At 34.5% G+C, this 27,778-nt stretch overlaps 1 protein-coding gene and 3 pseudogenes across 1 annotated transcript; 1 reads left to right on the plus strand and 3 right to left on the minus strand.

Moving 5' to 3' along the window:
• The first annotated feature begins 1,647 nt into the window (after positions 1-1,647).
• LOC148205789 (uncharacterized) lies at positions 1,648-2,316 on the plus strand. Its single transcript, XM_088105351.1, has one exon. It carries the CDS (start codon positions 1,648-1,650, stop codon positions 2,314-2,316), a length of 669 nt encoding a protein of 222 aa, XP_087961477.1.
• An 11,224-nt stretch (positions 2,317-13,540) lies between these two features.
• Positions 13,541-19,626, minus strand: LOC148205790 (uncharacterized; annotated as a pseudogene).
• A 728-nt stretch (positions 19,627-20,354) lies between these two features.
• LOC148205791 (uncharacterized) lies at positions 20,355-21,634 on the minus strand (annotated as a pseudogene).
• A 13-nt stretch (positions 21,635-21,647) lies between these two features.
• On the minus strand, positions 21,648-22,844 carry LOC148205792 (uncharacterized; annotated as a pseudogene).
• Positions 22,845-27,778: the final 4,934 nt, after the last annotated feature.

Consider the following 27,778-nt stretch of genomic DNA (forward strand, 5'->3'; position numbering starts at 1 on the left):
TTTAGAAAGAAAAAGTTTTCAAAAATGTGTTAAGTGTTGAAGCTTAATCGATTACATGGATTATGTATTCAATTAAGTCTGTTATTGATTTGAAAATTGTTTCATGCTTGTCATAACTGTTTCAACGGTCATATTTTTAAATGTGTTGGCTAAGCATTAAATAGAAATCGATTGTATTAATTGCGTATTCTGTTAAGGAGCTTAATTGGTTATAAATTTGTTATAAGTATTTAATGTAACCGATATGAATAAAAGAGTAGTCAAATTGCGCCTGAATTGACTAAAACTATATATAGACGCATTGATTGGATTTCTGTAAGACAATTGAGATTAACATTTTCATATCTGATTTAGATTGTGCTAAAAAGTTTTAGAGGGGTGATCAAATGCTCCAAGAAACAAGAAATTGAAGTGGTAGACTATTCTTGAAGATTTCTTGAGAGAGAAGCTTGAGTAATTTGAATAATCTGATCTTTCTGCACAACTGAAGTGCTTGTTGTGTGATCACACTAGTACAAAAATAGCGTATAACGTCACGCGTTTAACGCCTAACTACTGAATAGCCAACGTTAAAAATGACCGGTGGAATTTTTGTAAATAAATGCAATTGTTAAACGTCGTTTAGAATTGTAATTCGACGTAAAAGGATATAAAAGGTCGAATGTCCCAGGGTTAGACCTTAAAAGGTTTATGAATTCAATAAAAATTTGAGCAGGAGATTGAAAATTCATTCACTTTATCTTAGCGCGCGAGACCCTATTCTCTTCTCAAATTTTTCTAGAACGAAGTTTGACGACCATCACATGTAATTTTTCTTTCATTTGATAGAAATGCATTTTATTTATGATTTTCGTTTGTTTTGACCGATTATTTTCGTGTTTTTGTTCTTCATAGGCGCATTCTGCTTTCTCTGTCACCGGTGACGACACTTTATTCCGATGAAGCCACCTTTTGAAGGTTAGTTTTCGTTTTCGTTTTGAAGAACTTATTTGTTGAACTTGTTTTTTTTGTTGAACTTGTTTCGACTTTTGTAGGAGAAGTTTTGCAATCTATGCACTGTTGTTCCCTGTGTGTGTTGCCAGGAACAAGAACAAGGAGTTCTTGTACTTTGAGAGGGATCTCAAACGAGTGACTATAGGAGAGAATTGTTCTTGCTGCAGGGTTTTTGTATTTGGCTATATTAGATTAGTAAGTCAAAGAGGTGATTTATATTTTGACAGTGTGGCTGTTGTAAAGCCCTTACTGTAAAAATTCAGATCTCTATAATGAAAATTGGCTTTCAATCTCAGGTTGATTGATAGGACACTGGATGTAGGCATTGAGGCCGAACTAGTATAAAACTCAGAGTTTGATTTTCCTTTTCCCTATCTCTCTGCATTAATCGATTACATATTGTCATCATTCGAATACACATACTGTTATATTGCATACACATTGCTTGTTGTTCAAGAAAGGTTTAAAGATTCAACCTATTTGCGAAAAAGATTTGAAAAGCAAGTATTTTTATAAAACACCAATTCAACCCCCTCTTGGTGTTGAGAAACAAAGCTCACCATTTCTAACAATTGGCACCAGAGCTGATTTTCAAAAATAATTTGAAAAACAAATCGATTAACCTTTTTGTATAATCGATTGTTGATCCTAAAAATGACTTTTGTTTCTCAAACCTTTGGTGAAGGTATATCCACAAATAGACCTCCTCTATTTGCTAGTGAAAACTATGCCTTTTGGAAAATAAAAATGCAAGTTTTTCTTGAATCAGTAGACAAGGGTGTATGGAATGCTACACTCAATGGTCCATTTGAACCCACTCATGTGATAAATGGAAAAACTGTTTTGAAAAACTTTTCTGAGTGGACTCAAGAGGAAAACCGGAGAGCACATTATGATGTAAAAGCACGTAGTGTTATTGCTTTTTCTCTCACAATGGATGAGTTTTTTAGGGTTTCCCACTGCAAAACAGCTAAAGAAATGTGGGAAGTTCTTGAAGTCACACATGAGGGATCAAATGAAGTCAAGCGGGTCAGAAAGAATTCCCTAGTGCAGGAGTATGAAATGTTTAGGATGAAAGCTGGCGAGACCATTTATTACGTGCATAAAAGGTTCACACATACAGTCAACCATCTGATGGCTCTCGGCAAGGATTTTGAAAAGGAAGAAATCAACATCAAAATTCTGAAAAGCCTTAACAGAAGCTGGCAACCAAAGGTAATTGCCATATCCGAGTCAAAAGATTTAACTAACATAAATATGGCAACTTTGTTTGGCAAGCTCAGGGAACATGAATTGGAGCTTGGTAGATTGAGGGAAGAATAGGAGATTGAACAGAAACAATCGATTGCACTTAAGGCTACAAACAAAAGATCCTCCAAGAAGGCTGAATCTGATGTTGAGATAACTGAGAAAGAGGTAATGAATATGATGATAAAAAAGTTTACTAAATTAATGAAAAATAGAACTGCTGCAACTGACCATGCAGGTTACACAAAAGGAGGGAGAAAGAGCTCCAAAACCAACACGGTGACGTGTTATGAATGTGGCAAAGATTGTCACATCAAGCCGGAGTGTCCAAAGTTGATAAAAAGACAAAAAGATGATAAAAAGACAAAAATTTGACTCAAAGTATCCACAGGATAAGAGAAGAAGTAAGCAAAGGAAGGCTTACATTGCATGGGAGAATAACGATGATGACACATCAAGTGATGATGATCATAGTGTTGAGGAGGAGTCAAACTTGTGCTTCATGGTAGGATCTGTACATTCTAAAGACAGTGACTACGACTTTGATAGTGAGTCGAATGAAGTAAAATATGACTTGCTGCTGAATGTGTTTCAAGAATTACATGCTGAAGCAATGAGATTGCAATACAAGGTAAATCGATTACAGTCTGAAAGAAAAGATTGAGTATTGTATTAACAACCTTGTTGAAGAAAATGAAAAGCTCAAATAGGAATTGAAAGCTACTTTGTAATATGTTAAAACTGAAGTTCAGGTTGTAGAGAAAAAATGTGAAAATTGTCCTGCTCATTTAGAAAAAATCGATTACTTGACAAGCACACTATCTTCATTTACTCTAGGAAGAGATAATTTATATGTTGTTTTAAAGTCACAAGGTAGAGCAAGAAACAAAAGGAATAGGCTACAAGGCTAAGAGCAATATAATTAATTCTAAGAAATTCATTGATCTAAGCAAACCTGTTACAAATGCATGCTTTTATTGTAATACCATTGGGCATTCTGTCAGGAACTATTACTACAGAAAGGTTGGTGTTCCAAGAGGAAAGTACAAGTGGATTCCAAAGGAACAACCTCCTGTGACTAACAATAAAGGCCCCAAGTTTATTTGGGTAGCTGCATCGAAACCTTTTGATTGTTTTGCAGGAAAGTAAGCTGCTACAGAGGCAAAGAAGTGCTCAAGGATGAAATTCAGTGGAATAAATCACAGATTCTTGAGTAACTAAATGTGGTAGCGAAAACTGTTAAATTCATGCAGTCATGCATTATAAGTTTTTATATGTGAATGCAAGTTGTGCGTATGATTGGTGATTGGTTGTCTGGTTAATGTTTTTGTATGAAAAACTGTTTTCACGATTTTTAATCGGTTATGTTAGAAACGAAATCGATTAGAGTTTTTGTTTGTTTTCCTATTTTGGTTGAATCTGTTAAATTGAAATCGACTATGAAATTAATAAAATGATTAAATTTCCTGATATGGGCTTTCTTACTTTGAAAATTTAAATGGGCCTGTTTGATTGAAGCTCTTCTACGCACCTTTATATGTACTAGATTTGGAAATCTATAATGCACTGATCTTTTAACAAAAATGGTAAAACCTAGACCGAGTAAGATTCTTCATTGAATCATTCACAAAAATGGCCCCATCTTCTTCATCCAAACGCTACAAGAGTGTTGCTCAAATTGAGAGGAATGCAAGCCCAACTTGATGGATAAGTGATGATGCTACTAGAAATAGTTTTTTGTGCTGGAGAAAAATCAAGGAATTGTTCCGCATAAATCACTCAATTTGTCTCTGTTCAGTGGAGAAGGGTTCTTTTTTCCAAATTGGCTTAGTCATCAAAGAGTGGCAGAATTTGTTCAAATGAAAGGCGACTGCTATCCAGAGTTAATTGAAGTGTTCTACAATAATCTTCGTGTCATAAATGGCGATATTCATTTGCGGGTAAAAGGAGTAAACATCATAATCAATAATGATGTCTGGCTACCTGTCGCGGGACTCAAAGCTGAGGGTTGTATGTCTCACATAAAAGATTCTTTACATAACAAGAGGACTACAAAGAAGCAGATATACAGAGACTACCTTAGATATCCTGGTAGGTACAAAGGAGGAAAGATGCATTTGCATAAAGGATTGAATAGAGAAGAAAAGATGTGTGCATAAATTCTTGCATGATTATTACTACTAGGGAGATATCTACGCGATAGATTGACAAAAGAATATTTATATTTACTAAATGTCGTTAAGTCAAGAATACCAACTAACTAGGTTGCTGTTTTCAAGGAACATATGATTGATACCGGAATTAGTGATGAACATAACTTACCATATGGGGTGTTCATTAGTAAAATCTTGAAGCTCTATCAAGTCGTTCTTTTTGGGGAAACCAAAATCATCTACAACAGAACAAATGAAATTGGGAAAGCAATACTAACATTTATTGGTATGAAAAAGACTACTGATGGTTGGGTATTAAGTGATGTTCAAAATCAATCTGGACATACAGAGGAACTGTCTGACTTTGATGATGATTCTATCTCATTTTCTCCCACTAGTATAAAAATCACGTACAATGTCGAATATTTCGGGCTTTTAACGGCGAAATCACAAACGACATCATATCAGGAGACGTTAAATTTACGTCGAATTTAAAAAATTCGATGTTAAACTTAACGTCGAATTTTGACAATATTCGACATTAAACTTAACTTTGAATTTTGTCAATATTCGACGTTAATCAATTTTTTTTTTATTTTTTTAATTAATTGTGATCCTTTTTTACAACTCTACTAGACCTGATAAGCAGAAAAAACAAAAAATTTCAATTTTTGGTATTTTATAAAGCATGAACTATGAACGTGTAGTATCAACAACAAACAATAATAATCAACAACAAACAAGTTCAATCAAACAACAAGAACAAACACGTTCAACTAAACAACAACAACAAACAAGTTCAACAAAAAAAAACATCAAACAAGTTCTTCAAAACAAAAACAAAAACGAAAACGAAAACGAAAACTAACCTTCAAAAGGTGGGTTCATCGGAATAAAGTTTTGTCACAGTGAGAGAGAAAACAAAATGCGCCTATGAAGGACAAGAGCATGAAAAGAATCGGTTCAAACAAACAAAAGTCATACATAAAGTAATTAATTAACATACATTTGTATCAAATGAAAGAAAGATTACATGTGATGCTTGTCAAACTTCGTTCAAGAAAAGTTTGAGAAAAGAACAGGGTATCGCGCGCTAAGATAAAGTGAATGAATTTTCAATCTCCCGCTCAAATTTTTATTGAATTCACTTACCTTTTGACGTCGAATTTAAAAGTCATTCGACATTTTATATCCTTTTACGTCGAATTACAATTCTAAACGACGTTTAATAGTTGCATTTATTTACAAAAATTCTACCGCTCATTTTTAACGTTGGTTATTCAGTGGTTGGACGTTAAACGCATGATGTTATAAGCTGTTTTTGTACTAGTGTCCCAAATGTAAATTTGAGAGATTTGTTATGAACAAATTCAAGAAAGTATATGGAAGGACTGGAAAAACGAAAAAATCTTTATTCATAATGAAAAAGAAGTTAGAAGAGCTCATTAAAAATTGTGTTGACAACTCTTCTTCAACAGATGAATCAAGTGAAGAGAATTCAATGGAAGAATTTGAATCAAAATAGGATTTTTTGTGTTTTCTTAGTTTTTTTTTTTAGGCTTTTTTACTTGTTTTGTCTTGTTTTTGTAATGAATGGCCTTACATGTCATATATTTTGCTTTATCTGGTTATAATCGTTTGGACTATGAATGAAAATTATACTTCTGGTTATTATTCAACCTATGTGAATGAAAAATTGTGATTGACTCCATTGAGTTGATTAATAATAAATTCAATCACTAGTATGTATGTATACATTTTACATATCTCATTGTTACATGTTGTTGTTGCATAATCATATTTAAAATGTGATAATGATTACTGTACTGCATAAATACTAAAATGCTTGATCTAGATGAATTTGAAAGTTTATTGTTAAAATAAAATGACTCAATTTCTCACACTAAGAGGGGGTTGAATTGGTGAAGTATAAAATTTAAAACTTTCAAAATCATTTTCACCAAAAGATATGCCTTTATACTTTTCTTGAAACACAAGTTAAAAGATTTTCAATGGAGTGGAAATTTAATCAAATGTGTGTAAAGTATAATCGATTGAATGTAACAGAGTAGGGATCAGAAAGATCAAACATTGAGTTTTTATATTGGTTCGACCAAGCCTACATCTAGTGTCCTTCCAATCACAGGAAGCCAATGCACTATAATGATTAAGGTTTTTACAACAAGGTTTTTATAGAGACCTCACGTCAAAAATATAAAACTCCTCTCTAACCCTCTAATCAAAATATGGGCAGTATACAAACATACTAGCAGCAAGAATCCTCACTCCTACAGTCCAACACCTTTGAGGCACCCTCAAAGTCAAGAACGTAGCATGTCCTTCTTCCTATAATCACAACAGGAAACTCAACCCAATCTTTAGCACATTGTAGAACCTGATCTTGTAGTAGACACCCAAATGTGCAAATAGAACAGACTTTGAAAACTCAGCAATTCTTGCTCTTCAAGAAATCAAAATTAGTTGATCACCACGGTCAAACTAGTTTCTTGAAGCTTTCTTTCTTTCTGTAAACTTTTCACTTTTCTGCAAAAGAATATGAAAATGTTAGAATCACAAAAGTCTTTTTCAGAAATCAAATTTGTGTCAATATATAGATGAACTCGTATCAGACGCAGCATAATCGACTTTGCTACTAATGCAGTCGAATACACCAATTCAGTTATAACATTTAGTAGCAGTCAAAGCACTTAATTCAATTCACAATTAATGTAATCGAATAACATTTAATGCTTGGTCAACACATTTAAAAATATAGCCGTTGTAACAGTTATATCAAGCATTAATAGATTTCAAAATAGTAACAAACTTAATCAAATACATATCGCATGTAATCGATTATGCAACAGTGTTATGCAAAGTTTTGAAAACTTTTCTCTTTGAAAAACTCTCACAACACACTTGAAAAGTTTTTGAAAATACACGAGTTTTAATCGATTCACCCTGTAATGTAATCGATTTCAACCTGTTGTTTTGACACACATTTAAAGTTCAACATTGGTGCTTGTGGTTATTTCATCCAAAAACATATGTCATGCATTCATGTATAAAATCACATATATAACATAGTGAAATGCAATGAACAACACAACAACAACACAATCATGTTCTCATATACGCATATAACATATAAGCAGAGCACATGTAACACATAAAACACATGTGTTATTAATTATGTATTGTCATCATCAAAAACTCAGATATTACTAAGATTGTGGGTTCAGCTAAACCAGTGCTCCCCCTATAAACAATCTCAGCAATCTCCCGCTTTTTTGATGATGCACAACCATGATTAATAATCAACCATGTTGCACAACTCAATACAGATTATCAATCAATTACCAACCAACATAATTCTCCCCCTTTGGGCATTAGCAAAAAAGGTAAGCATAATGGTATTGATATACAAATAATCAAGCATATAGAGATGCATCAGATAATCATAAAACAAGTAATGATGCTCCCCTTGTCAAAGATATTCACATGAAATTAAGATATTTTCCCCTTTAAATGAAGACATGTGAAATATATCAATCATATGCAATGCTCCCCCTGTCATTATACATATTTCAATCTCAAAATACAGATGCACAATGCAATAATCATAATATGTCAGAGCATTTATCAACATGCAATAACATTGTATCATATCAGATATATCACAGTAATAACATAGAGATATTGATTCAATCAAGCAACACATTTTAATCTCTTATTATCTCAAATATTTTATGCAGCAGATAAGCATAGATATATAAGAATAAACAATCAACATCAAATAAAACAAGATCTAAAGATATAAGATATTCTAGTTTTGGAATCTTTAAACTCCTGATGATGTTTAATCAATTTGATCTCAGTCAGAGTCGATTTCTTGCTGTAGCATATGCTAGATTGTCCAGTTCAGCAAGTGATATTCCTACAAAACTTTTCCAAGTCTTTCCAGATCAAGCATTTTAGAATCAATGTTATACAGGAATTAATGTGTGAGTATGCAAATGTATGAAAATAACAGTAATCAATAATTCATTCGCATACAAACATAGTGTAATCGATTTAATCAATTCAGTTTTGTTCAATTTACTGATACACTTTTTGAATCACAGATTTGATTAACACTGATTTCATTAATGTCAAACTTGAAATACAATTAGGTAAAGCCAAGACAAAGATGACATATAAAGCCATTTATTACAGAAGAACACAAGACAATACAGTTAACATAGAAAATAAACTAAAACACGCACTCCTAGTAACCCTATTCTGATTCAGATGTCTCCCTAGAGTCCTCATCAGATGAACTGCTTTCCCTTTGTTGTAAAGCATTGTCAAGTTTTCTTTCAATCTGATTAACTTTTTCAGTCAGAATCCTGAATTGATCAGCTGCAAATCTCTCAAAATTGGTTTAAGGGAAGAAGTTTGTGTGTTCTTCATTCACAACTGTACTTCCTGAACTATTGACAAGTCTTCTTTATCTTTGAAGCACCAAACTTTTACAGTCTTTACCAATCCAAAAGATGCAATAGTATTTCTGTTTATTATATTTGTGCAGTTGCTAGAACACTTTTGCTTGCCACTGATATCCACCCCTTGAAGCACAAGTATTCGACTTACACAAATAGCATAGGGCAAATAATGAGATTTCCTGAGTGAAACATTTGTCATATGATCTTTTAACACCTCCACCTAGTTGGTGGGAACATCATTTTTGATTGCATATAACAAATAAACATCTTCGGTGGTCATTCTATCTTGTAATAATCTTCTAGGTAGAATTACCCATGCAAGAAGGTAAGCTATAATCCTTTCTTCCATGTTCAATCCTTCATGCACATACAGTCTTTCAATAGTATATCTTCCTGGAAATCTCAGCCAGGTTCTGTAGATATCTTTCTTTTTCAGCCACTGGTTTGTCTCAGAATTTGGTAGATGAGAGAAGATGCCTTCTTCTTTCAGTCCCGCAATTTGTTGCCAAACATCATTGCTAATGTGAATATCAACACCTTTCACTCTTGATTGAATAACACCATTTGTTATCCTCAAGTTGTTGTAAAACACCCTTACCAGGTCAGGGTACCAATCACCCTTCATCTGAAAATATGTAGAGAGTTCCTGAGTTTCAAGTTATCCTAGAAACTGGATGCCCTCTCTTTCAAACAAACTTAGATTCAGGTATTTGGGTGGAACAACAATCTTGACCCTTCCATCTAGAAATCTTTCTCTGGTCTCATCATCATTGATCCAACTTGAGGGATCAGGTCCTCTTGCAGTTGCCACTTCTTTGCCTCTGCTTCGACTACAAGAAAAAATTGAATTACATACAGTCAAAATCCGTATATAAGGTCCAAAATCCGTATATAACACTTGGTGGATGATTTGAAGACGCCATGTGATGTAGAGTTCTTGGTCAATCTTTCTTAGTCTAGGGTTACAGGATTATGAGCACAGAACACTCTAAATGCTAATACAATGAAATAAATGAGACAACCACGAGGGCGCAAACAACAATGATTCAATCAGGCCCAATTTAAATTTTCAAATCATAAGAAAGTTCAAAACGGAGATTATTAATCGATTTCAATAAAAACAAAGTCAACTTAATGTGTTAACAGAGTGTTACCAAAAACAAAGAAACACAATCAGAGATTATAGTCGACTCAGTTCATAACATAATCGATTAAAATTCGCATAACAATGTTTTCACAAAAAACAATCAATCAAACAACATATAGCAAACATGCATATAACAATCAATCATACAAATGGTTATAATGCATGAAAGAGTTTTGTTACAATTACCACAATCAGTGACTCAAGAATTTTTTTAATTTCATCATGGTAGTTCATCCTTGAGTTAAATACTGCTTCAGCAGCTACTGCTCCTTTCCTGCACAATAGTTAAAATGGTACCCATTTGAACTTGGGTCCTCTCTTGTTAGTAGCAGGAGGCTGTTCCTTGGGAACCCATTTGTATTTTCCCTTTGGAACACCAACATTTCTAAAATAGCAGTTTCTAACATTATGACCAATTGTGTTGCAGTAAAAGCATGCATTAGTAGTAGGTTTACTCAAATCAATAAATTCTGAGTTTATCCTATTACTTTTAGCCTTATAACCAATACCTTGTCTTTAGATAGCTCTTCCAGATGATCTTAACACAACATCAAGATTTTCTTGACCTTGAGTAAATTTGGCTAATGTGCTGGTTAAGCAGTCGATTTTCTCAATGTGTATAGGACAGTTATCACATTTTTTCTCAACAACTTGTATTTCGGTCTTGACTGTCTCAGATTTCAAAGCTTCTTCAAGATCTTTTTCAACCTTTTCATTATCCTATACTAGATTATCAATTCTGTATTCATAGTCCTTTCTCTCAGAGGATAATCGATTCACCTTATATTGAAGTCGCATGGCTTCTGCATGTATCTCCTGAAATGCATCCAATAGCATGTGGTATACTTGACCTCTATTGGTTCAATTTCAAATTCACGATCACTTTCATCATCAGATTGTGCAGAGCCTACCATGAAGCATAAATTTGACTCCTCTTCAGCACTATAATCATCATCACTTGAAGAGTCTTCATCACTATTTCCCAGGCAATATAAGCTTTCCTTTGCTTCCTGTTCTTGTCCTGAGGATACTTGGTGAATTCTCTCTATTTATTCTTCAAGTCTGGACAGTCAGGCTTGATATGACCATCCTTTCCACATTCATAGCATTAAACAACGTTGCTTCTTGAGCTCTTCTTTCCTCCTCTTGAAAAACCTGCATTGTTAGTTGCAGAATTTTTATTCTTCATGAATCTGTTAAATTTTCTCACCATCATATTCATCATTTCCTTTTATGGTACATCTACATCTGATTCAATTGCAGGTTCAATATTCTTTGTAGCTTTCTTGCTTGTGGTTTTTAGTGCAATTGATTTCTTCTCTTCAATTTCTTCTTCCTCCTTTAGCCTTCCAAGCTCCAATTCATGTTCTTTGAGTTTTCCAAATAACGTAGCCATGTTCATGCTGGTCAAGTCTCTTGATTCAGATATTGCAGTGACTTGCGGCTGCCAGCTTCTGTTGAGGCTTTTCAGGATCTTTATGTTGATTTCTTCTTTATCAAACACTTTCCCGAGAGCCATGAGGTGATTGACTATGTGTGTGAATTGTTTCTGTACTTCATAGATAGTCTCTCCCGCTTTCATTCTGAACAACTCATACTTCTGTATGAGAGAATTCTTTCTGGCCCTTTTCACTTCATCCGTTCCTTCGTGTGTGACCTCAAGAACCTCCCACATTTCTTTAGCAGTTTTACATTGGAAAATCCTGAAAAATTCATCCATGGTTAGTGCAGAAGCAATTTAGCCTTAACATCATATTGAGCTCTTCAGTTCTCATCTTGAGTCCACTCTTAAAAATTTTTCAAAACAACTTTTCCATTTAAAACATGAGTGGGCTCATATGGACCATTTAGAGTTGCATCCACCGATTCAAGAAAGATTTACATCCTTATTTTCCAAAAAGCATAATTTTCTCCAGCAAATAGTGGTGGTCTATTTGTCGAAGCACCTTCACCAAAGGTCTGAGAATTGAAAACCATTTTACAGGATCAGTCGATTTAATGAAAATAGTAATCGACTAGTTTTTCAAATATTTTATGAAAACCAGTGTAAGGCCCGGATAAAATAAAAATACCTTTTATTTTTATTTTAATATTCTCTATTATTGTTTAGAAATGAATAAGAATTTAGTAGTTGGAGATTTATTTTAAATTTTCGAAATTTGGTTGAAGTAAGGATTATTATATATTGATATTTGTGTTATAATGTCAACAAAATGAGCTTCAGCAAGTAGTTTGTGCATTGTGTTACCGTGGGAGACACTCCCACGACGCTGGTTCAAATCCCTGTATTGGCAATTGATTCACGTGAAAGAATGTCAATAAGGGGAAGTGTTAGTTTTCTTGTTGTATAGAAGCTTTGTTGTTGTTCCCTTGCTTTGCATGAGTTTCAATGTGGATGCACCGTGAGAACAAGAGAGAGAATTCATTTATGTTTTGTCTTCTATATGTTTACATGCAGCGTTAGATTATACCTTTCACCACTAAAGATATGTTAGGTATTGATATAATTTTAGAAAGGGAGTTTGGACCTACACTTAAGTGTTGGATTTGTAGGATATTAGTGGGGGGGTGTTACTCTCTCCACCACCACATTTTCTCCCTCCACCTCCCCAATTCTATTACATATTTTTTGAATTACAGAACTAACCTTTTATAATTACAAAAATAACCTTTTTTACTTTTTAATCCTAATTATTTACTTTAGGATGTTGCTCCCTCCACCACCACCTTTGCTCCTTCCACCTTCCCAATCTTCTTCAATTTTTTTTTAATTACAAAAATAAATTTTTTTACCTTTTTTTTTACTTTTAACTCTATTTAATTATTTTAATATAAAACCCTAAATTTCTACCATTTTTAGTCGCAGTACTCCCACCTCTCAAATGTGAAATCACGTTAAACCAGATGAAATGCAATCTTAACCCGTCAAGTCATTTTCATGCTGTGTAGCCCTGATGAAACCACTGTTCATAGATATATAAATTTCACTTTGTAAATGATGCAAATCTGAGAATGGTGACAAGAGAAGAAGAAGAAGGGTTAACTGAAGCTTCCATAATTAAACAAGCTTCCATAATTAAACCAGCACAACTTACACTAATCAACTTTTATGTGTTTGGAAGTGCAAAAGACTCATGGGTGGTAGTTACTCTTTGTTTAATGCTTCATCATTCTTCCCAATTTAATAATTATTATCTCTTTTTTATAAACATTACAATCACAAACTGCAACTATGTGCCATAATTGACTTCAGAGATTCCCAAAACGTATAACTGCTTATTCCCATTCATTTATTGCCTTTCAGCCTTGTCTTATTTCTCTCTCCCTCTTGAAATCTCTTCCTAATACACTTATTATTATATATTCTGCATCATATTATTCCATTGTTTTGCTTCCTATGATCTTATCTACAAAATTAGAACTACGCTACATTCTTATCTTTGGTACCTCAGAATAACATAAAGCCAATAGGGATCAAACCCTGTCAAACACTTCCTGTTTAAACGACTTGGTGCCTAGACACGTGTCTCTCCCTCGATGATGCCCTGGACTAGCTCCTTAACGTGGTGAGAGAGCTTGTCGTGGGAAGAGAGAAGTTTGGCGTATTTGAGAAGGGTGTCGTGGTTGTCGACTCTGGGACCGATGGTGAAGACAGCGGGGAGAATGAAAGGGAGCTTCTCTGCGCTCATGGCTTGAACCTCGTAGTTCACAGGAGAGAGGTCGAAGACGCTGCATGACTGGCCTGGGAGAATCCATTCTCTTTTTGCAAGCTTTATGTCTCTGATTCCAACATTAAACGGATGTTCACATCCGTCCTGTCCTAACATTAAACGGATGTTGACATCCGTTTACGTCACCGGATGTCAACATCCGTTTAAGAAAAAACGGATGTCAACATCCGTCGACGGATATCGACATCCGTTTCAGATCCAAATGGATACCCAACATCCGTTTTTGGCCTGGTTATCTTCTTCCTTTTTCCCAACACACGCACACAGCAAAAAAACGCACAGCAAAAAAACGCAGAGCACAGCACAACACAGAGCACATCACAGAGATATATGCATTGCATTTAAAAAAAAATTAAAAATATCATCACTAATCTTGTGAGGAAAAATGGAAGATGAGAAACAAATGTGATGGAGCTTGGGTGAGAATCTGAGAGGGTTGGGAGGTGGGTGAGAAGGGGTAGAAAGATAGATTTTAGGATTAAAGTAAATAATTAGGATTAAAGTAAATAATTAGGATTAAAAAATAAAAAGGTTATTTGTGTAATTATAAAAGGTTAGTTTTGTAATTCAAAAAATATATAATAAAATTGGAGAGGTGGAGGGAGAAAATGTGGTGGTGAGGGAGTAACACCCTTAGTGGGGATTTCTTGGGCCAGAGTAAAGAGAGTAAGCAGCTAGGTTTTTGGGCCGTTTTAGGTTAAATCTAAAGAAACTATAAGAAGGGGTAACAGTGAGTGAGTTGGGGAGGATATTCGGTTAAAACAAGGGAAAAATAAGAAGCAGCCGTAAGAGAATATAAAACGGAAACCTAGCTCCTTGGGGGATAGAGAATGGTTGATCAAATAAGGGAGGGAGAGCTGTTCGACACACCAAATCGTGAAGGAGCAAAGACGCTAGCAACCCTCTTGAATTCAGGTAAGGGGAGTGACTAGAAAATCTATATGTTTATGGTTGTTAAGTATTTGTAGGGTTTGGGGTTGTGAGGAACAAAGGCTTAAGTAATCGTTGTCAGGGTCATGTTTGAACTGAGTGGATGGTTGAGTTCCAGTATGTTTATATATTTTGTTTCCGTTTTAATCTTTCGGTTTCTTTATTCTTTTCACATGGAGGTGGTGATAAATGATTTACGTGCTGGGTCGGTTAGAGGGTTGAATGTTTTGTTGAGACCGTGAAGTCTCTTTTTCTTTCCTGTTGTACTCCTTGGGAGTTTTGGACCTTATTTTCTGTTAACGAGTGGGTTGGGAGCAGTCAAGGATCGTAGGTCATGTTGTTAACAACGTGAAGAGTTGGGGTGTGGCGTTGAAATGAGTAAGTTTTGGGAAAAGGAAACAAGAAGGGTTGACGTGAAGAAAGAAGAGAAGTAGTGCATAAGAGTAGAGGTAGCTATACGTAGTTTTGGTGGAGTTGTGGGTGCAGGGATGGGTGTGTGTATGAAGGTAGAGAAGTGAAAGAAAAATGGTAAAGAAAGGTAAGATCAAAAGAAGTGGTTTTGGGAGGTAAGGAATGAAGTATAAGGTGTGTGTAGGAGTAAGGATTAGAGGCCGAGTGTGGTGTTGTTGTAAGCATAGAAGCAAGGGGTTCATGAGAGGAGTAAGTGATTGGGTTAATCTTAGTTGAGTAGGAAGGGTTTCTGCATGTTTATAGAAATCTTTGATACGTGGAAGGAGCGTGAGAGGGTGAGAAGGTCTCTTGGGTGAGAGGTGAGAAACTTAAAAAAAAAAAAAAAGAGAAGAAGGGTGTACGTGAGTAACAGGTTTCTTGGTTGGAGAGGTAGAGAGAAGATATGGTTCTGGTGTTAAAAAATAGTGGCAGTAGGAAGTTGGGTTTCAAGTGATAAAGGGGCGCACTATTTTCTTGTGAATATGAGCATGGGTTGTGTAGCAAAAGAGATTATGCAAAGAAAAAGTAATGTAGGGTTACACGTGAATTGAGAGAGGGAGAAAGTAAAACAAATAGTTATAACGAAGATGATGGTGAATGTTTGGTGATAGTTGGGTGTTAGAGGATAAGAGTTTAGAGTTGAAAATAAAGAATGAAGGAATAAGAGAAAACAATCTAAATGGAAAAGTGAGTAAACAGTGGGTAGTGTATCCGTGAAAGTGAAAGTGAAAGAGAAGAGGAATTAATGTTTTATGTGGGTTCTTGTAAAAGCAAAAGAAGAGAAAGGAGAAAGGAATTGTGGGTTTTGTAATTGTGGGTTCTGTTAGACAGGTTTGGGCAGAGGAGTAATCTAAGTAAAAAGTGTGATACTTGTAAAATGGTTTGTATATTAGGTTAAAAAAAAAGGCTAAGGTTACAGGTTTTTCTTCCTGAATTAATAACCCTCGTTGCGTGTTACGTACTTTTAATTTTAATGAATTCACGCACAAGTGGAAAAATGACTTTTTATAACATACAAAAATTATCTACTTTTTATAATATGCGCAGTTTATTATAATAAATTTTCTTTGTCTGTTATAATAGATGGAACGTAATAATAAATGTTTTTTTTTTAAAATATTGATTATTAAATTTGACATCCAATGAAATTATAATAATATTCCTGTATTATCATCTCATCCAATCCATTTATAATCAATATAGCTTTAAATAAACAAATTTATTCAAACTAACAAAATAGAATTCATTTCAAATATTAAATAGTCTAATATTTAATACATCATTTATACATGAAAATATATATTAAATCCAAATATTGTAATGAATAGTTGGATAAATATTTAGTTAGTATTTTAATACCTTATTTCATGATTTTGTACAAATAATGGTATGCATGTGTTTCATTACATAATACCCACACTCATAGTTGTCCAATTGACGTCGACACTGAAAATTAAATACAAATAATGAAGACTCATTCAAACCAAAGACACAAAATATCAGATTATACTCTAGCTAGCCTTTGCACCATGTAGCTCTGCATATTTTGCTAAACCAAATTTCACAAAACCAACAACACAGCCAATTCCTCATAAAATAACAATCACAAAACACAAAACAAAGGTGTGATTATTTGCATCTTCTTCCTAGAAATAGATGGAACACCCTGCAACCTTAAATGTTCTTCCAAAGACCTATACAAAAGTTACACATCCATTACATAATAATAATATAGGAAGGAATCAAAATAAAAAGGAAAACGTACGCCTCTAATATATTTTTGATGGACAATGTGTTAGCTTTCTTATGCAAGGAACATAAGAGCACTACAAGAGAACGATCAGGAACAATAACTAGCAATTTCCAATGATCCCTACAAGTTAGAATAATATTAATTATAAGAAACTTTTAAACTAGTCATGAAAAATTAAAAAATTATGTACTTACTTATGACTAGTCATGAAAAATTAAAAAATTATGTACTTACTTATGCAAGTAAGGTGTTAAATAGACCTCTTTACCAGCTTTTTCAAACATTTCTATCAAGTACTTTTGCACCTCCTCTGATTTATTTCCTACAGTTTGAATTGTAACAGGATGAAGAAATCCATAGATAGTAGCATTCCTTCTCTCGATGCAGAGGTGATGCAAATACCTTCAATATCAACAAATAATGTTAAAATAAATACACGAATGCAATATGATAGTATTTTCATGGTTTGTGAAGGTTTACTTACAAATTCCAAAGTTGTAGAACTGTTGTAGAGAGGAGATCATTACCAATGACAATTTCACAAATATCCCTATGACATACCTATAAAGTGGTGGTAGCAGTCTTGCATGTGAGTTCAGGAGACATATCTATCTCAATAGTTTTATTCCCCATTGTGACTACCGCTGCACCAAGTTGTTGGAGAGGAGACAATTGTGGTTGAGGAGGTGTAATAATGTTTGTATTCTTAGAAACGTCCTATATTTGACCACAAAATAAGTCCAATATTATATGCATCCAAATACAACAAATACATAAGTAATTAAGGCAAATATGAATATAAATACTTACTAAAATTGGCTTTGCCAATCTGGCTGGCCAAATGATAAAATTTCTTGGAGCTTGTCCCACTGTTTAAACCTCCTCACTAGGTAGAGGAACACGAGCAGAAGAATATTTAATATCTACAACCACCACTCGCAACATATCATCTTTAATAGCCTCGTGGTGGATGGTGCTTCCCAAATTATATATTTTACCTAAGATACAAAAAAGATGACAATTGTTGAGTAAAATGGTATAAATGACTTACTTAGAACATATATAGAGAGGCAACAAGTATAGAGAGGCTGCAAGTATAGACAACATTGTGGTTCAAAGGCTAAATGCAAATTTCAAAATGATTCAATATCAGGAATGTGGGTACAGATTTCAATGATTCAACAGTTTACCTAGAGCCACCAAATGTCAGTGGGGATCATCAACATACAATTCACAATCAACAGGGACATCAACACCATCCCCTGATTCCTCAGGAAGAGGACAACTCCCCTTTGTGCTAGCAACATGGGAAGCCCCATTTGGTGGACCTTGAATAGTCAATCCTAAGGATGCTATCTCTGATTTGATTTCTAACAATAACTCATCTCTCAATTCTGGGAACAATTCTTTCTTAAACTCATTTCTTAACACCTTTTTATCGGATTCACTAAGTTGTGCTAAAGTAACCTTTCGAGTAGGACCACCAAAGAATTGCTTGAGTCCTACCCCTTGTCCAACACCAAGGATATATCCTGGATGCTCCGGACGTCTAATGGCAACCGCTAATATGTCATCTCGGCCTTCTTGAGTGAATGACCCTTGAGAGCTTTTCTCCACTAAGTCATCCTGAAAAAATAGTGTTTTAGTTCATCTATTACAGAATATATGCCAAAAAATATATCTAAAGACATTAAAATTAAAATTAGGCTTATTATGAGTTTCTAACAATCTTCTCCGCTACAAGTCGAGTTTCTTCAGAAGTGTATTCTCCTGATGGCTTAGTGCGAGCTCTCTTCCATTTCTCATGACATGGAGGTGGAGAAATCTTACTCAAATCTTACCCATCATCGGTAGCTAAGGAAGAGGCCTCATGGATCATAATCTCCTCTAACCTATCATATCCCCCACGAGACAATTTGTGTGGGTGGAGATTATTTTTCTGTAGGTCTTGTGCAACTTTTTTCTTTTCCTATTTCAAACATGTGACATAAAGATTTAATAACAAATTATGAAACAGAAAAAATGAATATCAAATCATAAATAAAACATTAAATTTACCTGAAAGGCATGTTCTAATCGTTTGTCCCGAAAAGCCTGCCACGTTTCCTCATCAAGGAATTGATATATCTCACAAGGATTCTTGTGACTTAACTTACCATAAATATACCGACTAGTAAGGTCAGTCTTAAAACCCCTCCACCGTTGCCCAACATATGATATCCATTTACTTCTCAATAAGTTGTTGTTTGGGACGTCATATGTTAGCTAAATAATAGGTACATGAATGTTATATTTACAAATTTTCTAATAATTGTGGAAGTTAAGTTAAGACTTTCATACCATTATAGTTTGCCATATTTGGTTCTTCACTTCTTCAGGAACATGGTCCCATTTGTCAATAAGAATACTAACCTTATTACTACCAAGTAAGGCCACAAAGCTAGTGAATCTTGCACGATTGTCTCCAATAACTTTTCCTGTACTCATATCAAATTGAATGGGCAATTTCTGATCAACATTACGACTAACAATCAAGTCTTTTAGCCTAGTCGCACATCTACACTTGGGTTGGGTAGACGATTGACTTTGGTCCTCACTTTGTGGTGGTGTAGGTGTAGATGGATCAACCATAAACCTGTTTTAACAAAAAATTGAAAATGAAATTTAATTGAATACACCAAAACAACAATTAAAGTGGTCAATTGAAGCAGAAAAAGTGGCACATTGAATACTCCATTGACGCAAACTGTTACCAATATTATAAAAATGATATAATTCATGCACCAAAAGTTTATTTTATATATTTTAAACTAGTAATTTGGGATATATGCCTGTTCCCGTGATCATGCAAAAATAAAATCCAAATCCTTATATTCATTCCAAGGTGGAGAATTTGTCTATGTTACTGAACTAAGTTCTCTCCACAAATAGATATGCATAAAAAGTTGAATATATTGAAGCACAAATAGAAATTCTGATAATTATCTAGAAAAACCTTCTTAATGTATGAGCTTATCTCCACAAATTGACTGTATGAGATTATGCCCATAAAAAAAAGTGTGTTTGTATTCATATGTTGTTAATTTTATCTATATCTCAGGTTTGAACATAATACTTGTTAAAATGGAAGGCCTATCATACTCAAAATAAAGAAATTTAGCAATTTTTTAATGATGTTGGGATAAAGATTAAGCAAACTCCTGAGGAAGATATAGCTTAATCTTGATCCAGAAAATGACAACTGATAAAGCCTTTAGCCACATTATATACAATTAATCATGAAAAATTAATAAAGCTATGGGGTAATTATATACAATGAATCATTTATAAATTGGTGACAACATAAACAGTAAAAAGAAATAGAAAGTTGGATAATTCCTTGTTTCCAACAGAGAAAGAAGTAACAAAATGGACAAAAGCTGGTGAGACAGCAAACCAAGGGAAAGAAAGCAGAAACCTTCTCCACTATGTTGGAATATTCTCCCATAACCCTTCGTGATGGTCATCACATGTGGCATGGACATCATAAACTTCGGTATCAACATCCAATGTTGGTATATTTGTGGAGAAAGATGGTGTCTCATAAATATCAAGTGTTGAACCGTCATTTGGATGACTACCATGTGTAGTTCTTCCTTGGAGAACAATTGACCATCTTTTGTTAGAAGGATCATTGACATAAAAAACTTGTTTTGCTTGAGATTCCATGATGAATGGCTCATCAGTATATTTGGCCTTATGTAAATCAACCAAGGTAAAACCCAAATCATTAGTTTTAACACCATTATTACTATCAACCCATTTACATTTAAAAACAGGAACTCTAAAACTTGTATAATCAATCATCCATATATCTTCAATTACACCAAAGTAACACATTGAAGCCATAATAGGATGTTTATCCTTTGAGCTAGAAAAATGCATTGATTCAGCCACGACCATAACTCCACTATTTTGCATAGTACTTTTATCATCTTCAGATTTTGTATAAAATGAACAATTATTAATATCATATCCACTCCAACATATGACATCAAAGTTTGGCTCACATGCTAACCATTTCAATGTATCACAACTTGTATTATCAATTTGAACTTTTTCTTTGAACCACCTTAAGAAAGTCTTGTTATGCTCATTAATCAACCACTTCTCAGGCATCCGTGGATTATCTCTCTTTATAATGTCTTTGTGAGCACTTAGGTAGGGTTGGACAATGTCAATGTTATTCAAGATATAAAAATGTGCTTGGATAACTTCATGTCGTGACAATGTCACCACTTTTTCACTTCGAGTACCTTTACCAGCAATTCTTCCATGGTGGCGAGTTTTAGGTACTCCTATAGCTTCAATTTCTGATATGTATTCTGTACAAAACTCAATAGCTTCCTCTGCAATATATCTTTCAACAATTGATGCTTCAGGACGATATTGGTTCTTGACATACCCTTTCAATATCTTCATGTATCGCTCAATTGGGTACATCCATCGCAAGAACACAGGTCCACAAAGTCTAATTTCCCTTACTAAATGTACAATCAAGTGAACCATGATATCAAAAAATGATGGAGGGAAATACATTTCCAACTCACATAATATAACTTTAGCCTCATTCTCCAAATAGTCCAACCATGCAGGCTCAAAAACTTTACTACAAATGGCATTAAAAAGAAGCATAATCTAGTTAATGCATATCTAATATTCTTAGGCAATATTCCCCGAATCGCCACTGGTAGGAGTTGTTGCATTAAAACATGACAATCATGAGATTTTAACCCAAGTAATTTTAAATCTTTCATAGGCAATATTCCCCGAATCCCACAACATTTTCAAATCTTCAACTAGCGAGCTTAAATAAACATCAATGTCGTTTCCTGGTTGTCGTGGACCAGAAACCATTAAAGATAACATGACGTATTTACGTTTCATGCACAACTAAGGAGGTAAGTTGTAGATCACTAACATGACAGGCCATGAGCTATGTCTACTACTCAAGTTACCGTACGGGTTCATTCCATCTGTAGCAAGTCCAAGTCTAAGGTTTCTTGGATCATTTCCAAAATATGGAAACATTGAATCTATTGTCTGCCATTGACTACAATCAGTTGGATGCCTTATTTGACCATCTCTTTTACGTTCATCTACATGCCATCTAATGAGTTTTGCATCTTTGACATTAGCAAATAATCTTTTAAACCTTGGAATTATGGGAAGATACCACAACACCTTTGCTGGAACACCCTTCCTCACATCATCTTCGAAGTCACCATCTTTTTGCTTGTATCTTGATAACCCACAATGTGGACAGTGATGTAACTTTTCATATTCCTTCCTGTACAACACACAATCGTTCGGATAAGCATGAATCTTTTTATACTCCATACCCATTGGACATAATATCTTCTTCGCATCATAATTAGATGTTGGCATCCTATTACCTTCAGGAAGAATGTCACTCACTAACTCAAGCAATTTGGTGAAACTCTTATCACTCCACCAATTTCTTGCCTTCACATTAAATAGTTTTAATATTGCCGACAATTTAGTGTACTTAATGCACCCTAAATACAAAGGCATTTCTGCATTACTACACAAAGTTTCATACATATGTGATCGTGCAAAGACATCATCTCCAACATCACGAATCATTTACTCCAAACCATCTTGCATAACGAAATCCACTTCTTCTGCTTCAGTTTAAGACACATGTGCTATTGGCACTTCTACTAATTCACCATGCCATGTCCACTTGGTGTAGCTCCTTAGGAACCCATCACACAAAACATGCTCTCGTATTACTGCAATGTGTAGTCTCCGCTCGTTCAAGCAATTCACACATGGACAATAAAATCTTCCATTATTATCTGCTACATTCCTCGTAGCAAATTCAATAAATTGTTCCACTCCTCTCTCGTATTCTTCGGTTGTTCGTTTAGAATTTATCCAACTTCGGTCCATACTAACGTTCTGTGCCAATGAACTGAAACCAAGAAAGTGGTGACACTTTAACGTTTATTTAACGTTAGGCTTTGCAGACCGCTACAACGCAAAAACACTATAAAGGTTATTTAATAACGTTTATGAAAACCTCTAAGGTTATTTTGTTGTGTTGTGTTCATTCTCAATGACCCTCCTACTACTCTTATTCCTAAAAGACAACAAATAAAAGACTTATGGTTTTGTAATAATAAAACCATAATAATACTACCTCCATACATGAAAGAAAGAATAATTTCATTCTAATAACCATATTTGGAAGAAAAAACATGAACAATTACAAAATAATACAAATAAAAGACAATAAATTATAAAGACACGAAGGATAAAAATTAATACCTTACAGATGGAACCTTCAAATTGATAACTTGTACGAGGAACCCTGTCCAATGCTTGATTATAATTGTAAATGACTGAGCAATAGAATCCTAATATTATTGTTTGCCTGTAAAATCGTGCGTGATCATCAAGATACCTAAGAAAATATACAAATATACAAGACATGACAATCGTAAGACTTTAAACGAACTAACTTTATATATTGCATAGAAACAAGGCTACTAATATTCGATGAATAACTTTGTAGAACCTTTACACTATGTAAACATTGACAAAAAAATTGCTTTTCTTTTTTTGAAAGAGTGTGACAAGCTGGAGGAAGATAGGTGCGTCTTCCTATGGATTGCGGATATAGCTCAAAACGGATTCCCATGTCAACCAAGTCCTGTCGTGCTTTCACTCCATCTTTTGTCTTTCCTTTTACGTTTAGTAAAGTCCCAACAACACTATCACATACATTTTTTTAACATGCATCATGTCTATGCAATGTCGCACATTAAGTTTAAACCAATATGGAAGATTAAAGAATATTGATCGCTTTTTCCAAATGTTTTTCTCAATGGTCTTTTTTTTATGTTTTTCGAAGACAACATCAATCTCACTTAGTTGTATACTTCTTCTGCATTACGGGGTCATGACACTACATCATCTTCAGAACTTCCATTAAATGTTTTTTTCAATCTACGGTAAGGGTTATTTCGAGGAAGGAATCTTCGGTGTCTTGTGTACATAGTTTTCTTCCCATGCTTTAGTTGAAGATAACTATCAATGTCATTTCCAGGTTGTCTAGGACCCGATATCATCATAGACAACATCATGTATTTTCTCTTCATGCACAACATAGGAGATAAATTGTAAATCATCAACAGAACTGGCGATGAACTATGTTTGCTACTTAATGCCATAAGGATTCATACCATCGGTAGCAAGTACAAGTCTTAAGTTTCTTGGTTCTGCACTAAATTCGGGAAATGTTTCATCAATCTTCTTCCATTGTGGGGAATCAACTGGGTGTCGAAGAAGATTATCGCATTTTCTTCCATCAACGTGCCACATAAGATTCTTCGCATCTTCTTTAACAAAAAAAATCGATTCAACCTAAGTACTATAGGTAAGTACCACATGACCTTAGCCGGTGACCATCATTGTCTTCATCGTTGTTTCCATCAAGTTTCTTCTTAAATCGTGACGAACCACATGTCGGACACACCTTCATTGAAGAATATTGATCTCTATACAATATAGAATCATTGGGACATGCATGTATCTTTTGGTATTCCAAACCCATTGGACATAGAATTTTCTTCGAGTCGTAAGTACCGATAGGTAACGTTTTATTTTCTGGAAGCATCTCCTTCAACAACTCCAACAATTCCATGAAACTTTTATCAGTCCATCTGTTTCTTACTTTCAAACAAAACAATTTCAAAGTAGCCGACAACCGTGTAAAATTGATTCATCCTGGATACAACTCTTGCTCTTAATTGTTCTTAAGATTTTCGTATAAATGAGCTCTTCCAAAATTTTCTTCGCTAACGTCACGAACCATTTCATCTAAATGATCATTCATCCATTCGTTGACATAATCTGAACCTCTTAATGTTGTTCGCTTATATAACACTTGCCTATGCCACATCCAAACTGTATAACTTCTCATTATTCCATATATGAACAGATGATCACGAATGTTGTCCAAGTCTTCAAATACTTGATTGAGACAACGAACACAAGGGCAAAAATATGCCCCGTTCACTGGTTTTGCATGTTCTTTAACATATTCTATGAACTCAAAAATCCCTCGCTCATACTCTTCACTAATATGACACTGATGAATCCAGCTTCGATCCATACTACTCTAAGTATTTTTAAAACAACAAAAGTAAAGAATCCACGTCAAAAAAGAAAACTAACTTACATGCAAAACAATAAAAAATACATATCATAAGTTGAAGAAAAAAAAACTATCATACGTACACGAACACAAATATCTATTGTGATACATATATCATACGTCGACAGTCCATAAATACAACATCAAACACAAACACATATATCATACATAAGAGTCAATGAAGGACAAAAAAACACCAACCTCGAAATGGTGTCGCTGGAGAAGAAGATGATGTTCGCTGACCACGTACGAAATAAAGCATTAAGATAAACAAAAATCAATCGATCAAACCAAATCAAAAACAAAGCAAATGAGTATCAAATGACATTTGCAAGACATAAACGACTTAAAACTAACCTTCTTGGTTAATCGCACTCGTCCTCGAAGAAGAAAGTTCAAGCAGAAATGGAAGCGCGAAGAAACAATGAGACTGTGTTATGTTTTTTACATTCATTAAAAAAAATTCCACATCGCACACAACACCAATTTGACGTTCTATTTAAATGAAACGTCGAAGGCCCATACAATTCGATGTTCTACGGGTGTAAATACTTGAACTAGCGCACCATTCTTTTATTCTTTTTTCTTTGAAACCACCACGGTTACGTCAAATTCTACTGGGATTCGACGTAATAATTGTATGCCATAAACCATAGAGTTTCTCCCTTTTTAATTCTTTTTTCTTTTTTCTTTTAAACCACAAAGGTTACATCCAATACTATGGGGCTTGAACGTTTTATTTGTCACCAAAGGTGGCACACTTCTGAATCTTTTCTCTTTTCCTTTATAACTTCCCATACAACGTTGAAGTCAGCGGGGCTTTGACGTCAAGGGAATCAGAGTAGTTGGGAGCATTTATGGTGCGCTCAGAATATAACGTCAAACTCTGTAGGGCTTTGACATTTAATTCTTCTGAAAGGTGGCGCTCTTTTGTATCTTTTATCTTTTTTCTTTTTCCTTTTATAACCTTCCATAGAACGTCCAAACTCTCCTAGGCTTTGACGTACTATTGGTAATAGAACGGGACGTCGAAGTTTTCTTCTTTCGCAAGTATCAAAAAGTAGCGCACTTTTGGATCTTTTTTTCTTTTTCCCCTTCCTTAGAACGTCGAAGTCTGCGGGGCTAGGACGTGAAGGGAATTGAAGTAGTAGGGAGCATTAATAGAATGTCCTATTTGATGGGGCTTCAACGTTTTCTTCTTCCACCAGTAGCAAAAGGTGGCGCTCTTATGATTATTTTTTCTTTAACACCACACATGAAATTTTTTCTTTTTACTTCTTCCATAATCGATTCAAGTTAGCAATGTACTGAAATTTGCAGTTTTAAACCAGTGATCAATTTTTTATCAATATCAGAACTGCATAATATTCTCTTCTCAACTAGATTGAGGGTTAGTCCACATACAATGCAATCAACATTCACAATTCACAGATCGTTTACTAAAATAATTCTTCATTTCATTTCATTTATATTATATCGAAAGCAGTACATAAAACCAGAGGTGGCTTAATAGCCATGATTACAAAATAAAAAAAACTTTGAAAAGTAGTCCCTATTCTTATCAAGACGATTACATTGAATCTTCATCAATTTACTCATCGTCAGAATCTTCAGTTTCAGAGCCAATGTCATTCTTGTTTAGCACATCTCCCTTATTTTCCAGTATGAAAAGAGTATTTTCAACTCTCTCTTAACTTTTTCAGACGTCTTCCTAAATTGATCAACAACAAATTTCTCAAAATCAGTTTGTGGAATGAAGGCAGTATGATCTTCATCAGGAGTAGATGGACTTCCAAAGCATGTAACAACATTTTGCTCATCTCTGAAGAACCATTCATTCATAGTCCTTTTTAGCCCAATAGAAAATAGACTTGTTATACCAATTTCTTGTGACTTGTTGCACAGAAGTCTATCTTCTTCAGATACATATACTTCTTGGAGTACCAGCACCTTGCTGATAAATACTCCAAATGGAAATTTGTGTGCATATTTATCTCTTGCACCGATCATGTGGCCGTTTAGTACTGTAACCCAGTTGGTTGGGATTCTAGTCTTGATAGCATTCAACAGAAATACATCTTATGTTGACATTTTGTCCTCGAGAAATCTTCCAGGCAATAGTAGCCAAGCCAAGACATAAGCAATAATTTTCTCCTCCTTGTTTAAGCCATCATGTAGGTACAACTTATCCACATTGTACCTTCTTGGATATCTTAAGCAGTTTATATATATAGCTCTCTTTGATAACCAGATGTTTGAGCCAGAATCACGGATATGAAAATCCAAACCTTCAGCTTTCAGTCCAACCATATTTGACCCAACATTATCGTCAATAGTAATGTTAACACCTTTTACCCTTGAGTGAATGACCCCATTTAGAACCCTCAGGTTTGTGTAGAAAACCTCTACCAAATTTGGATAGCAATCTCCTTTCATTTGGACAAAATCAGTAAGCCCTTGATATGCAATCCATTCTTGAAAAAGGAACCTTTCTTTCTTGAGCAGTTGCAGGTCCAAATACTTGTAAGGAACTACAATTTTTATAACTCTCCAAAATAAAAACTTTCCTCGGATCTCTTCATCACTTATCCCTCTAGATGGGTTTATGTTTCTTGTAACCTGGGCAACCTTCTCTTTTCTTATTGATGATGATGATGAAGAAGCC

The sequence above is a fragment of the Vigna umbellata genome, chromosome 1 (assembly GCF_029865625.1).
Source record: "Vigna umbellata cultivar VRB3 chromosome 1, Vumbellata_1.0, whole genome shotgun sequence".
Classification (NCBI taxonomy): domain Eukaryota; kingdom Viridiplantae; phylum Streptophyta; class Magnoliopsida; order Fabales; family Fabaceae; genus Vigna; species Vigna umbellata.